General features: G+C 59.5%; 2 protein-coding genes across 2 annotated transcripts in view; one reads left to right on the top strand and one right to left on the bottom strand.

Moving 5' to 3' along the window:
• Window positions 1-5,777, top strand: part of CDH23 (cadherin related 23) — a 160,759-nt gene extending 154,982 nt beyond the window's left edge. Inside the window, 13 exon segments of the mRNA XM_050899416.1 lie at window positions 74-337; window positions 462-623; window positions 740-765; window positions 767-997; window positions 1,278-1,375; window positions 1,476-1,596; window positions 1,777-1,856; window positions 2,194-2,234; window positions 2,551-2,611; window positions 3,055-3,184; window positions 3,267-3,389; window positions 3,569-3,682; window positions 4,654-5,777. Coding sequence (XP_050755373.1) covers window positions 74-337; window positions 462-623; window positions 740-765; window positions 767-997; window positions 1,278-1,375; window positions 1,476-1,596; window positions 1,777-1,856; window positions 2,194-2,234; window positions 2,551-2,611; window positions 3,055-3,184; window positions 3,267-3,389; window positions 3,569-3,682; window positions 4,654-4,980 — 1,778 coding nt within the window. The 3' untranslated portion in view covers window positions 4,981-5,777.
• Window positions 5,778-6,947: 1,170 nt separating this feature from the next.
• LOC127017541 (prosaposin-like) lies at window positions 6,948-14,115 on the bottom strand. The gene is given in 16 exon segments (XM_050898659.1): window positions 6,948-6,983; window positions 7,073-7,180; window positions 7,313-7,393; window positions 7,478-7,647; window positions 7,766-7,906; window positions 7,909-7,948; window positions 8,052-8,138; window positions 8,344-8,451; window positions 8,569-8,577; window positions 8,829-8,885; window positions 9,063-9,206; window positions 9,520-9,714; window positions 9,921-10,046; window positions 10,150-10,227; window positions 10,521-10,645; window positions 14,055-14,115. Coding segments are annotated over 16 exon segments (1,566 nt in total).
• Window positions 14,116-15,386: the final 1,271 nt, after the last annotated feature.

Here is a 15,386-nt window from a genome sequence, read left to right as displayed (position 1 = left end):
TCAACGGGAGAGGTGGCATTTCAGAAATGCCAAGCCCAAAGGGTACTAACGGGGGACCCCTTTCTGCACCCAGCTGGGAACCAGGAGAGCAACTTCCAGCTGAGCCGAGAGGGGAAGCTGCAGGTCTTGAGAGATCTGGACCGGGAGAAGGAGCCGTACTACTCCATCATCGTCAAAGCGTCCAGCCAGAGGAACTGGTCCCCTCCCCGGGGCCAGCAGGCAGGCAGAGTCCAGCCGTGGGACCTCAGTGGGGACCTGACCCTTCAGGAGGTGCGGATCTTCCTGGACGACATCAATGACCAGTCCCCCCAGTTCACCAAGTCAGAGTACACGGCGGGTAAGGGGTGCCAGGGGCTTGGGGGGCACCGGGAGCCAGAGATGCTCTGGCGAAAATCCGGCCGGATGAAGGGGCAGTGAGAGCCAGCCCAGCCCCAGGTCCCTGTCCCGTCTCTCTCTCAAAGGGGTTGCCACTGACGCCAAGGTGGGATCGGAGCTGATCAGAGTGGTCGCAGTGGACGCCGATGTGGGCAATAACAGCCTGGTCCTGTACAACATCTTGGGCATACGCTACATCAAGCAGCACTCCAATGACTCAGAGGAGGTGGCCAACATCTTCAGCATCGGTGCGTACCCTGCATGCCGCAGGAGCACAGGGCCATGGCGAGACACGTCCCTGTGGCCAAAGACATCCCCATGGCCAGGGTCACTAATCCTAGACTAGTGACCGTCCTTCCCCCAGGAACCCTTGATGGGATCCTGCGAACGATTCGACCTCTTCACGGCCTACAACCCCGGCTACTTCGTGGTGGACATCATGGCCTCTGACCTGGTGGGCCACAATGACACGGCCATTGTGGGGATTTACATCCTACGGGATGACCAGCGGGTCAAAATCATCATCAACGAGATCCCCGACAAAGTCAGGCAGTTCGAGGAGGAGTTCATCAGCCTGCTCTCCAACATCACGGGTGCCATCGTCAACACAGATGACGTGCAGGTAACCATCCACCTTTGAGGTTGCTTCGAGGGGCAGGTAACCTTCCACATGCTGCTTGGGAGGTCTCCTTTGAGGTGCCCCGTCTGAATAAACCATAGACACCCCTGAGCTCTGAAGGCAACGGATACACCCCAGGCTGGGGTGTATCGAAGGGGTCCAGACCGACCCCATGCCAGGCTTGAGGGTCCCTTGCCACACGAGCACACCTCAGGGCACGCTCGGGAGATACTCTGGGAGGAGACACCTCTCCCGCACTGCAGACCTTGCTGTCTCTCCCCAGTTCCATGTTGACAAGAAAGGCCGGGTGAACTTTGCGCAGACAGAGCTGCTAATCCACGTGGTGAACAGGGAGACCAACCGCATCCTGGACGTGGAGCGGTACGTCACCTGGCCCATCACCCAGCCCATCGCCTGGCCCGTTGAGTCCTCGGGGAGCCTCATTAACATCAAGATGCCTAAGCAACCCTTCTCTCCCCAGGGTGATTCAGATGATAGATGAGAACAAGGAGCAGCTGAGGAACCTCTTCAGGAACTACAATGTGCTGGACGTGCAGCCCGCCATCACCGCGCGGGCCCCGGACGACCTCTCGGCTCTGCAGGTAACGGCCCAGCTGGGGCTGGAAACGGCTGCTGCTCGCAGGTGGGGCAATGTCTCTTCCCATCCTCCATGGCCCTCCGGGGTCTGGAGAGATGTTTCACCCAAATAATTTCAGGCGGGTGCCCACCGCTGGCTGCTGGCTCCGTGCCGGAGGTTGCCACTACCCCTCTGTCTCTCCTAGATGGCAATCATCGTGCTGGCCGTCCTGCTTTTCCTGGCTGCCATGCTCTTCATCCTCATGAACTGGTACTACCGGACAGTGTGAGTAATGCTCGGGCTCTGCCCCACCGGCTGCAATCTCCCCATGGGCCAGGGGGACCCGCATGGCTGGAGCAGTGGCTTGCCTGGCAGTGCCAGCAAGCAAAAAGCAGGGCATCAGCTTCCCAACACCTTCTGCAGCGGGCTCAGCCTGGGTTCAGAAATTGCCCCTCTTCCCCCAAAATATAATGGTTTTAATACTGATAGCGCCTCTCCCTGCCAAGCTCACCGTCCTTATAGATACAGGGGCTGTCTGCAAGGTTATTGCAAACCTGTGTCCCCCTCTCCTTTCAAGCATCTTCTTTATTTTCTTCTCTGATTCGCTGTATTTCTTTCACAGGCACAAAAGGAAATTGAAAGCCATAGTGGCTGGCTCCACCGGTGAGCAGTGTTTGGGGTTTTCCAGCTGCATGAGACAGCAGGGTGCATGAAGAGCACGGAGGGGGTACATAGGGAGACATGGGGGATGTCAGCGGGGTGTAAATCAGAAGCGATCCTGCCGAGCAAGGCGCAATGGTGGGAGGCTTTTCTCAGCATCCAGGCTCCGCGCTGTCAGCCGCGTCCCAGCGTGTTTCTCACGCCACCGGTGCCTTTTTGGTCGCCAAGTTTCCCTCCCCGATAAAGAAGTGCTGCCCCATGGTTTGCTGCTCAGCCCGCTGACGTGCCGCCCTGTAACCCTCGCCCCTGCCTTTTGCAGGGAACAGAGGCTTCATGGACATCATGGACATGCCAAACACCAACAAGTACTCCTTTGATGGGTGAGTTCTCCCCTTCCTTCCCCTCCCTGGTTTGCCACCTCGTGGGATCACAGGCTGCTCCCAAGAGAGGGACGCCTGTGTTTTGCAGCCAGGGATGTGCGGGAGGTGGAGATGAGATGCCTCTCTGCTCTGCGGAGGGATGCGGCCACGTGTGCCATGTGGGGCATGACTCTGGCCCTGGGACGCGTGCTTGCCTTGAGGGCTTTCAAAGCCAAAAGACCTTGTGCATTCTCCTGTGACTCTGTCTCTGCCAATACTGGCCAGGCTTGGGGTAAGCAGAGATGATGGGCGGGTGTCAACACACATCTGGATCCAGAGCAGCCGAATTCATGCCTGCACAGGGCAGGAGGAGGCAGCACAACCTCAGCATCCGGGCTCTGGATGGGCTTAGGGACGCTGCCGCTCTTTGCTTGCGCTGAGGGCTGCTCCTCTCCCCCGGGCAGGGCCAACCCGGTGTGGCTGGACCCCTTCTGCAGGAACATGGAGCTGGCGGCGCAGGCGGAGCACGAAGACGACCTGCCGGAGAACCTGAGCGAGATCACCGACCTCTGGAACAGCCCTGCCCGCACCCACGTGAGACACGGTCCCCGCCGGGATGCCTCTTCCCCATGCCCAATGCCCACGCCGCCTCCTCAGCCGCTCTCTCCTCTCGCAGGGGACCTTTGGGAGAGAGCCCTCTGCGGCCAAGCCCGAGGACGACCGCTACCTGCGGGCAGCCATCCAGGAGTACGACAACATTGCCAAGCTGGGGCAGATCATGCGGGAGGGACCCATCAAGGTAAGTGATGAGTGCGGGCATCCTCCACCGAGGGGTCTTCTCCTACCGCTCTGGCTTCCAGGTTTATGGCTGTGGCGCCGGAGGGTGATGTTGCTCCAAAAAACGCTGGGATGAGGCCAGCCTCCCTCCGACCAAACCATCTCCCTTGGGTAACCCGTCGTCTCTCCCCCTCCGCCCAGGGCTCTCTCTTGAAGGTGGTCCTGGATGATTACATGCGCTTGAAAAAACTCTTTGCCCAGCGGATGGTGCATAAGGCCACCGCCAGTCAGGGGGACCGCTCCTCGGTCTCGGAGGTAGACGGGGTGTGCATGGGCGTGGGGAGATGCTTGCCGTGCCCTCTGGGATGCAGTGTGTCTTTCCGGCCCCGCAGGCTGCGGTCGCTCCCCGCGGCCACGGTCCCTGTCACCCAGTGGTCCCCCCATTCTCTGCTTGGCTAAAACGAGCCAGACGCTGGTTTTCCACTGAGGCTGCCGGTTCCCCACAGTGCCCCAGCTCTCGTGACCCTCCGTGTTTCCTCTAAGCATCAGCAGCACCCTCTCCCTCGGTCTCTCCCACCCTGGGGGAGGACACCCCTCTTTGCAGGGTGGGCTCTGTCCATCACCTCCCCATCTCTCTGCCGAGGCTGGCCAAGAAGCTGCAGGTCCCTGTGCACACGCAGGGACATCTTCCCTCCCTTTTGCTCCTCTGAGCTTATCAACCCAGCACGTTTTTGAGGCAAAAAGGCTGGGACAGAGGGTTTTGGTGCAGGAGAGCTGGTGTGGGGAGAAGCAGCTCCTCCCACAGCCTTCCCCCTCTTCACGGGGAGCAAAACATGGGGCAAACAGAGTGGAGGAGAACAGTGGGACAGGAGACACCTTTCAGCCCTTCTGCTCCCCATCCCTCCTTGCCCTTACACTCCTTCCGCCCATTCAGCCTTCCCTCGCCTCCTTTCCTTGTCTGCCTCCTGCCCCACCACCCTCATACAACCCCAAATCCCAACCCGGGTCCAAAACCCCTCCTTGGCCGCTGCGGGGGCTGCTGCAGGGCATACCACCCAGCTGGCAGCCAGTGCCTGAGCTGGGGCGCCCACCCGACGAGCGAGCGATCCGGCTGGAGATCATCACCGCGCTGGTGATCCTCATCACCACGCTCTGAGGTTGCTTTAGAAGAGGAGGGTCCCATCCCTCCCGCTGGGCTCCGGCATTGCAGGAGGTTCGGAGTCAGGGAAGCCAGGATCTGCTCTGGCCGCGGTGGTGATTCCCCCCGCTCCGTGAACCTTTTGCAGCTGATCCAGAAGGAGCTGGAGGAGGAGGAGGAGGAGCGCAGCCCCAGCCAGGGCAGCCTCCGCTTCCGACACAAGCAGCCAGTGGAGCTGAAAGGTCCCGACGGCATCCACGTGGTGCACGGCAGCACGGGCACGTTGCTCGCCTCCGACCTCAACAGCCTGCCCGAGGATGACCAGAAGGTGCTGGGTCGCTCGCTGGAGACTCTGACCACCGACTGCGGGGGCTACAGTGACCACAATGCCCGCACCGAGTCGGCCAAGTCCACCCCCCTGCACAAGATGCGGGAGGTGATCATGGAGAGCCCTCTGGAGATCACCGAGTTATGACGAGCAGTGGTGGTGGTGGTGCTCCTCTAGGCAAGCCGGGGCCGGCGGGGACGAAGCACGGACCAGGGGGGCCGTGGCAGGGGCCGGGGACACCCCGAGACCGGCACTTGGCCCCCCCTTCCCCTGCAGAAGGAGTCCAGGCCAACCGGTGCGGTTCGCTCCAGTGGCCTTGGAGAGCTTGGCCCCAGGAAAGGGCTCTCAGGACCAGTATGCTTTTACTCGCCTGTCATTTATCCATGAAAGCATTAAATTTTTTTTATTTTTCTTATTAAAAAAAAAAAAGGTTTTTTTTTTTAAAAAAAGAAAAAAAAAAAAAAAGAAAAGATAAACAAATCCAATGAGTCCAGGCTGGACAGGGGTGAAGGTGCAGCGAAGGAGGTGCGGATGATGTGCCACCGCAGCATCCCCAGGCACAGGCTGGGGACAAGCAGCCGTCACACCTCGACCACAGGCATAGGGAGGGCCGGGGCAGCGCAGGGAGAGGCCGAGTCCATTTGGCATTAACGTCACCTTTCCGGCAAGGAAAGACCCAAAAAAAAAAAACCAAACCAAAACCGAAGACATTTCTCCATTTTGCTGGCTTTACCAAAACATGTTGCGACGTCAAAAAAGAGAGAGACTGACAATAACTGGGGCTTCTGGATGTGGAGTGCTCGTGCGTGTCTTTTCTTGCCCTTTTCTTTCCCCTTCTCTCTTGCTTTCGGGTTTGTTCGTTCGGGGGTTTGTTTCCAATCGTAACCTTGTGGAGAGTTTCGGGCACAGTCTGTTACGGGACTCAGAAATACACTGTCTATGGCTTTGGGTAACCTGTCTGTCGTCCTTCCTCCCTGGCCACGCCGCACCGGATTCATCATACCCAAACCGCCTTTTGAAGAGAGAACCCGCTTTCTCCCTTAATTCACCCCTCAATCCATCACCTTTGCGAGATGCCGCCCCGGGTGTTGCTGCACCCCGGATTTTGGGGGAAGCATTAAACGTCCCCCAGGTTTGCCCCTCCCTTGCTGCGCTGCCAGCCCCCCCGGCACCCCAGGAGAAGGAGGAGGCGGACAACCAGCCGGGCTCACGGGAAGAGTTTATTTGCAGTGAGATGCTCCCGTGCACGCTCAGGACCAGGCACTGCGGGTGTCCCCCCTCCTGCGGCAGGGAGGGACGAGCCAGCACCCCATTGCGCCTCACCGCCGTGGCTGGGTCAGCTACAGGACCCCCCGGCGGGATGCGTGTGTGAAAGGAAGTCTTTGCCCCCAAACTCACTCATTTTTTTGTTCAGGGGATACTTAATATATATATATCTCTCTATAGCAATTGGCCGGACACAAAATCAGCGTACTGCAAATGTCATGCAAAGCTGGGCATTGCAGGTAAATTTAATCCACTTTTTTTTCTTTAACTGGTGACCAGGGGAAAACAAACAACAATAAAAAGCCACTCCAATTTGAAGAGGGACCCGCAAAGGGCTGGGCTTGCCAAAAGCCAATGAGACCTGCGGTGTGAGACTGCCGGCGGCTGGGACCGGGGAGGGACCAGCGTTTGGGCAGCAAAAATCATCCCAGCCCAGGGGGATGGATCCACGTTGCAGGATCTGGGCTTTACGAGCGGTTCAGGGTGGGATGGAGATGGGGATGGGGATGGGGATGGGATGGGGTTGCAGATGGGGAGGGGGATAGGGATGGGAATGAGGATGGGGAGGGACAGTGGGATTTTGCAGTCAGCCTAAGAGACAGCACGGCTGAATCCCCAGTCCTGAAAATACTAACGAGTCCCTTTTAACCTGATTTGGAAATCCAAGCCCCAGGGGTGGAAAGGGAAGTGGCAGAGCCTGCTGGGGCACCCCACAGCCCCCACCGGGGTGGTGAGGCCAGTGGGCTCCTGCCGTTGCCATCCGCAGGTGCAGGCATATCCCAAGGGAGGGGGTCTGGGATCCTGAACCAAAATGGCAGGGCAAGCCCGGCTGGCCGGGGAGGTGACTCCTAGTTCCATAGGTGACGCTGGCAGTGCTCGACGGCCTGTGGGAGAGACGGGGAGGGATGGCGGGGGGAGGCAGGGACCCCCGGCACTCTGCTGACCCAGGGGAGGGGACACGGCCAACACTTACGTGGCACTCGACTGCTGTGGCCATGTTCTTGCACCAGTAGTGCGGGCCCCAGGCGCAGGGGTCCGAGCCCAGGAGATCTTCCTCGGGTGAGTCGCAGGCTCTTATTTTCTGCATTGCGAAGGAAAAGGGTGGGAGGGGGGGAGGAAAAAAAACACCCATGAACACCCTGTGACCTGCTGTCATCTCAGTCCAGGCTGCCCTGGGGAGCGGGTGCAGCACCCATGGCATGGGGACACTTACGGTGCAGACGAAGGTGGGGTCCATCATCTGCACGAGGAGCCGCAGGGCTGCCGGCTCGTACTGCACCACGAGCGCTTCGCACTGGGAAGAAGAGAGGGGGTGAGCCCGCCGGGGGGGTTTCAGGGTGTCCCTGCCAGGCTGGGTGCTCCCCCCGCCCCAGCTCACCTTGCCGGTGAGCGGCGTGGGCAGCAGCTCGCAGCCCTTCTCCAGCACGTCGCCCAGCTCCGCCAGCGTATCGTTCTTCAGCAGCTCGTTATCGAAGTAGGTGATGACGATCTGGCAGACATTGCAGAAGGTGCCCGCACCCACCGCCAGCTGCTCCAGCGCAGCAGTCCCTGCGGGACACGGGGTGGGGGGCCGTTAGCAACCCACCCCGGCACCCCGCTCCCCAGGGACCCTGTGTCTGGGTGCCACCCGGGTCGTCTGGGTGCCACCCGGGTCCCCTGGGCTCACCTCGGTGGGCATCCCCGCTCTGGGGGCAGCAGTGCAGCATGGTGCAGATGGCCGCCGGGTCGGTGGCCTCCAGCAGCATGATGACCACGGCTTTGCCGTAGGAGTCGACGAAGTCCTTGCACTGCCCGATGATGCCGTGGGCAGCATGTAGCACACCTTCTCGATGTCGTTCACCAGTTGCTCCTGCCGGGAGAAGGCAGGCAGAGGGAATCCCCCCACTCCTTGCTGCCCCCTTTGTCCCCTTTTCCCGGCCCCCCCATCCCCGGACCGCAGCGGCGGGGCTCACCTCCGTCACGTTGTTCTCCAGGAGGCTCTCGGCCGCCTTCACGGCGAACTGACACATCTCGCACAGTGGCGTGGTCCCTTCCCTGTCCTGTCGGGACAAGATGGTGGGATGCACGCTGAGCCCCCCCAGTGCCGCCCCCATCCCACCCAGCCATCAACCCCCGCAACAGACATTCCCCACCTTGGAAAAATGGAGATGCTTGAGGAAAAAAAATACAAAATAAGGCTCCCCTTTCCCCGTATTGGGATTTTAAGGAGCACAGTGGAGTCGGGGGGGGGGGTTCCCCACTTACCCCCAGCATGGTCAGGACCTGCGTCACCTTCTCCGTGAGCAGCGTGTGGAGGGGCAGCGCCGAGGCAGAGGAGCAGAGTCCCAGCTGGCCACACAGCTCCATCGGGTCCTGGGGAGAGAGACGTCCCGAATCAGATGGGCATCGCCCCCGGGTAGGGTGAGCCTGCACCCCCCCACTTCCCCACGGAGGGTGATTTCAGCCCGTCGGGGTGGGGGTCTCGCTTACCTCAGCCTGCTGCCGGTGGAGGGGCCGGAAAATGGCAAGAAAAAAAACAAAAAGAAAAAAGAATTACAGTAGTTGCAAGCCAGAGGGGGGAGGGAAATATTTAAAAGTCTGTAGGAATATAAAGCAGTGGGTTTAATTAAAAAAATGAGAGCAGGGCCCCACATTTGCTGATGAGGTCCCTTTGGCTGTGCCGCTCGGCACCCCCTGCCAGCACCCACCCACCCCGGCAGCCCCGGGGATCCACTCACCCACTTACTTACCATGTACCGGAGCAGCCGGGCAGCTATGTCTGCGTACTCAGCCAGGTAGTGCTTGCACTGTGCAGGGGAGACACAGCATCAGCACCCGAGGGTGGACACCCCACCACCCTGCCAGCACCCTCCAGCCCCCCGGGCGCTGCTCAAAAGCAGGCAGCTGCAAAAGATGCTCCCGTGCCACGGTGACATCGAGGAGGAGGAGGAGGAGGGAGCCCAGCAGGGTGCCAGCACCCTTACCTGCTGTGCCAGGTCGGGTGCCAGGCCCTCGCATGCCCGCTCGGCATGGGCCACCAACGCCTGGGTGAAGGCGGTGTCGGTGCCCAGCTCCAGCTGTATGGCCGCCACCAGCTGCAGGCAGTCCCCACATACCTCTTCCATCTCCTGTGGGACAACACAGGCGGGGGACACGTCAGTACCCCCCAAAATAATAGCGAGTGCCCCCAACGCCTGCATTTGCAGGGCTGGGATTAAATGCCAGTCCCAATCTGGGGCAGCTTTTTGGCCAGCATCTCTCCGGTCCCCCCCCTGCATCTTGCAATATCCCGGCCCCAAATTGGTGAGACCCCTAATCAGATGCTGTTTCAGCTGTGCAGTAATTTTAATTTTTTTCTTTTAATTATTGCTAAATAGGTGATCCTTAGGTGATTCTCGCCCTTGAGCAGCATCAATGGCATTCTTGCCTGTGCCACGGTACCTTGGCCTCGCCATGAGGCAGGTCCTGGGGATGGAGCAGGAAGGGCACGTTGGCGATGAAGGGGGCGACCAGGTCGGCGAAGTCCTGAGCGGGGCCTGCGGGGGCCGGCAGTGGCTCCTGAAACTTCAGGGCCCCCGTGGGGCTCTCCCGGGGCTGGCACAGCTTGATGGTCCCGCATACCACCTTTGGGTCTGACTGGGGGGAGCAGAGGGGTGGGGATTTGGGACCACATCTTCCCCATCACCCTGCTTCCCCCCCATCCCTGGGTCATTTCCATCCCCATGTCCATCTCGCAAAGGTTTTGTCCCAGGCTCCAGGAGTCTCCCTTGCCCTGCGAGCCCCCAAGACATCCTAAACCACGGAGAAACACAAATCCAAGGGGGTCCCCCCCTGCCACTTACCAGCACTTGCTTGCCCAGCTGGCTGAGGATAAGGATGCTGGTGTCCACCATCCTCTTGCACTTGACAGACCAGTCTTGGAAGGGCAGGTACTGGCATTTCTTATCCAAGAAGAGCCGCAGCTTTTCCTAGGTGATAAGGGGAGAGCTCAGGGCTGGGCTGGCCCCACGGTGGAGGAGAGGGGAGGGACACACACCAGCCCCGCACCCCCCGTCCCCAGCCATGACCCACCTCGGTGCAGTTGTCCTGCAGGATCTTGCCCACCACGGAGACCGCCACCTGGCACAGGTGACACGGGATCCCCTTCTGCTGAGAGAGAGGATGCGTCAGGATGCTGCCACGGCACCCGGACCCCCCCCCCACTTGCTCCCCAAATCCCAACCCTTCATCCCAAAAACACCCCACCAAGGGGCACTTGGGAATATCCCATTTTTGTCGCTCACCCAGCAGACACATTGCTGCCCGAGAGCATCCGCCGATGCTCCTCTGAGCCCCCAGCATTGGAGCGAGCAGGCTAGGATTCTCCCCCCAGCCCTACGTTTTGGGGCAGGATGGGTGCATCCCTCCATCCCACCGCAACCCCCCCCTCCCAGCACGGTTACCCCCAGGGCCTGGTCCCAGACAGTGATCCGGCAGAGCTCCAGCGCCCCGCACTTGGCTGCCGTCGCCACGTCGCGGCACCAATCCTCCGGCCGCTCGCCGCATTCGTGGAGGGGGCTGGCCCCAGCTGCAAGAGGGAGAGGAGACCATCAGCCCCCAGGGGCACCCCGAGAACATCTCCTGCCCCTCATCAACCTCCCCACCAGCACCCCAACCCCAGCCCTGCCCCGCAAGCCGAGGGTGATGTTCCTCACCCTCCTGCTGTGATTCACCCTCAGGTTTCGCAATGGTGGTGGGGCTGTTGGGTTTTATAAATTACTTTCTAAGCCCAGAAAAATCCAGCTTTGCTGGGCCACCATGTGCTGCCAGCTTTTCCAATGGGATGTCACAGCAGCTTTGGGCCAGTGTCAAATGCAAAGCGAATTTGGGGGATCATCCTCAGCCTCGCAGCACCCTTCAACGTGCTGGGGAGGCGGCTGCTTCTAAAAACAGCAATAAATCTTGCAAAACGAGCAAACCGGGAGTGCCAGCGCTCAGCCCCGTGCAGCAGCCGGTTAGCCACGCTGCAGCTCCTTGCAATGATTGAGCAATCCCAGTTTTAGGTGGGTGTTTTTTTTTCATTTCCTCCCAGTGACAGCATTTTCTCCTGGCTGCAAATCCCCGGGGCGGCAGCAGCGGCATCGCCTGCCCCAGCTGCCCGGGCAGCGCGGTGGTGTGGCGCAACGCCAGCGGTTTAATTGCCACCTTGGCGTGTCAGGATTCATTTGCGATGGGGCGAGTGTTTATGCCCACCGGGGGCTGCGCCCGCCCAGGACGTGGCTGGGGAGGAGGCGAGGAGCTGGCACAACCCAAGCCCTTCGCTGCCCTGCTTTGGCCGGGAGCTGCCCCGGAAATCCGGGGGACACAGGTGAACAGCACATGAAGAGATGGACAGACAGACCCTGCTGCATACCCTCTTGCAGCTGACATTTCTAAGCAAAGCGCAACCTCCTCAGAGCATTTGCATCCAGCTTTTACCACCCAGCCCTGGCCGTATGATTTTGCACAGCAGGAATAAGGCCAAAGGCAGAAACTGCTCCTTCCACCCGCCCTGCCCTTATCAGGTTTCTCCCCAAAAGCTGCTTTTCCTGCACGCTGGATTCTGGCAACACCTTCAGCTCATCCACAGGACGTGTTGGGGCAGCAGCTAGAGATGCCCAGGGCCACCCCAGCAAGTCCCCGGGAGTGGGAGCTGCAGGGAGGGGGCTCCTGAGCCCCCTACCAGCCCCGCCTGCTCCCAAAAGCGCTGGTGATGCTCGGCAGGTGCCGGGTGGCATTTCAGCCCCGATTACCCCATCGGGCTGATGGCATCACCAGGGCAGGAGCGAGCCCCAGGGCAGGGTGAGTCCCCCTGTTTCCCATGCACGGCTTTCCACACACCTCTCCGGCAGTGCGATGCCGTGGTCGCCACATCAGCTGAGAGATACATATTTATTTTTTTAACCCTGGCACTAGCATCAGGGCGAACAGGACTGGCAAGTCAGTGAAAGCGTCAAGGGGCAGCATCAAAAAAAAAAGGAGGAGAGGGGAGGCAACAACCCCACAGCCTGTTTCTGAGCTGGTCCTGCCTCACCCACGGACACAGGCATCTCTCACAGCCCTGTGCTGGAGACCGGACCAGTGGCGTAAGGATGCTGCCAGCAATGGCATGAGGGGATTTAGCTGGTCTAAAAGACCCTGATGGTTTGGACATGCACCTTTCTGGCTCATGGTGGCTCTCAGCTCGGTGCGTACTCCTCGCTCTGCTCAAGCTGAAACTTGGGCAAGAAGTGCTGGGCCGGAAAAGTAATTAATACTAATCATTAAATTAGTAATCCCCCTGAGAGCAGGGGGAGCTCCCCCAGGTGGAAAGCATCCCCACAGGGCAAGCAACCAGGGCAACTGATGCCCCGTGAGCCCTCCTCCACGTTTCAAAGCCGTGCCGGAGCTACCTCATGCTGACGGGCACCCAGGCAGCAGGACATCGGACGATGCCATTTTCGGCAAGCCCCAGCACGGAGCGCGGGGCAGGCAGGGATGCTCCCGTGATGCCGTGGTGGCCCCAGGCCAGCCAGGACTGCCCTATCCCCGGCCGCCAGGCCCCCAGGGTGGGGTGGGCTTTGCTCAGGGGGGGATCTGGCACGGAGCTCCAGATCTGGCAGGGCTGTGCCGGCATTACGCGGAGCCCCGGAGCACGCCGGCCGAGCCGGCCGAGCCTGGCGAGCAGGTTGTGACGTAAACCCCGGGGGTGGCGGCGTGGGGCCCGGCCCCCTGGTTCCCAGCCTGGCGCACGCCCCTGTTCCAGCAAAACCCGTAAATACACTCTTCCCAGCATCAAAATCCTTCTCCAAGCCTGGCAGTGGCCCCCGGTCCCGCAGCCCCGCCAGCCGTGCCGTGCAGCCGAGCCGCCGCTGCTGCCACCGGAGCCGCCGCTGGCTTCCAGGGCAGGCGTTGCCCAAAGGACGGACGTGCCGCGCGTGGGTGAACTTTCCTGCTCTGCCTGTTGCCGGCTGGAGCATCTTGGCATGTCGTCGTCGCCCCCACCATCACCGCCAGGCCACGCGTGTGCAGTCACGACTCCTCCACCGCAAAGCCGGCGCCTGGGCAGGTCATGTTGGAGGAGGCCGATGGGCCGAGCCTGGGGTAATTAGGGTGCAAAAGGGGTTCTTCCTTCTAAAAGGTGGCTTGTTTTTTTTCCTTTTTGCCTACAACAGCAGGGCTCTGCAGCTTCCCCGGGGGAAATTTCCCCTGGAATAAGTGATTTCCCCTCCAGCAAGGACCAGGGGTCAGGAACAGGCTCTTCCCAACCTGTTTCCTGAGGATGGGCGGGGGATGAGCCAGGTATCACTTTCTCTTGTCAGGGGGATGCCTAGGGGACAGCAGCATAAACTCAGCTGCAGGAGGATTTCCTCACAGATACGCAAGGCCCCGGTGATGAGAGGTCTCCAAAGGCGCACAGGGCTTCAGCATTGCACCCCATCACCCTACCCGGAGCTCGGCAAGCCACAGCAGAAGTGGCTTCCTGCCTCCTGCACCTCATCCGAGGCCCCTAAGGAAAGGGGCAGCTTCGGGTGGCACCGCGGTCACTCCGTCACACAAGGACAACGAAGCAGTTTCCCCCAGATTGCACGTACCGGGGCCAGGTCCCAACGCCAAGGGTGGCAAAGCAGCCCTCTCCCCCGTCGCTGCCGAGACGCCCCATCAACTGGTCTCCCTCCTTCCACACCCCGGCAAAACACCAGCTCCGTCTGAATCCCCGCTGTCCAGAGAAGGGAGGGAGCAAACCACTTTTTGCCCCGCCATCATCTTTAAGGGCAGAAGTTGCAACGCTCATGTCCAGGCGGGCAAGAGGTAAAGCAGCCGGTGGTGCTGCCTGCCCCAGCTCTCCTCTGGCCTAACTCCGACACCACGGAGGGATGAGGAAGCACGCTATGGAGCTTAAACACTATAGCCGGGAATAGTTTGGGGGTTCAGAGGGGTTCTCTGGGCTCTCCTCGAGTCCTAGCCCCTGGCCTTACCTTGGTAGGAGCCCAGGCACACAGAAAGGATCAGCACCCAGCCACTCCATTTGCTCTCCATGCTGTTCCTAAGACAGTCCTCAGTGGCTGGTTCCTCTCCTGTGCTGCTCCCAGACTGAGGAATCTTGGATGGGTTGGGAGAAGTGGCAAGAACCCACACCTACGCAAGGCAATTACCACACCCCTCTCCTTACACCTTGATTATAAAATCATCACCAGCCTGCAAGTGTAGGGAGGGACCAGAGCCGGGTAGGTATGCCCAAGAAGTCAAAACCAGCCCAGAACCTGCTGCTCAACGCTAACCTCGCCGCTCCTGGCCACAAAGGGTGGGCACGGCAGGGGAAAACTCTCCTAGTGCCACGTGATACAGCGATTTTCGGCGCTCTTCACTGCATAGAGCATCATCCCTTACAAAAAAGGCCAGCAGCACAGATATTAAAGACCAGTAAATTCAGGACAAATGAATTAATGGTGTATTTAGAGGCAGCCAAGCAGTTTGCTTAAAGCATTTAAAAGACATTTGTTTCCTTCAAAACAAAGCAAGGAATGAAGACAAAAGAAAAGCCACACCAAATGCAAGTCAGCACTGAAGCCTGATATCAAGCAGCTTCAGCAAGAACTCCCTCCAGCCTGCGCAAGGCGGAGAAATTGCAACACAGGGCTGTTGCCTCACATCAGGCATCGCGTTCATCCAGGGAAGAGAGTGGCGGCAGCAATCCCTGGCAAGCCTCTCTAACCTGCAACTGCGCTCAATATAACAAAGGCTTGATGGGACACGCATGTTGCAAGGCGATGGCAACTCAATGGGAACCTGAATCCTGTCACTCAGCCCCAGATCCCCAGTGACATTTTGGGACATGCCTTCTCCTGGCTCTGCAGCAAAGAGGAAGCTAACAAGATCCTTCAGCAACTAGCACGCAACAAGGAAGTGAAACACAGAAACTTATCGGTTTATAGAAGTTTTTATTGTTCATTAAGGAAGCTTTTGTGCAAAAATCAAGACAATGTTCTTTAGAAAGCAACTGCACGTGTCCCCCCAGCATATCGCAAGCGGGTCAGGTGCCACGGTCCACAGGGAGGGAGAAAACTAAAGAGACTCCCAGCGCTAGCACAGTATTTCCCCCGGTTCACCTCGCCCGACGGGTCGCTAGCATGAATCCTTCACTACTAAAAACCCAAGAAAATTAAAACCTTGCCAACCCGTAAGAGCAAGTGTCAATCCATCCCCACCTCCCCCCCAAAAAAATTCACGTTAAGAGAACTCCATCCAGTTTAAAAGATCAAATACCATACTGCATGCCATGGTGTAACGCAACCCGTACCTCCAGGGCA

Source organism: Gymnogyps californianus, chromosome 6 (assembly GCF_018139145.2).
Source record: "Gymnogyps californianus isolate 813 chromosome 6, ASM1813914v2, whole genome shotgun sequence".
Classification (NCBI taxonomy): Eukaryota; Metazoa; Chordata; class Aves; order Accipitriformes; family Cathartidae; genus Gymnogyps; species Gymnogyps californianus.
This window is presented reverse-complemented; position numbering and strand designations above follow the sequence as displayed.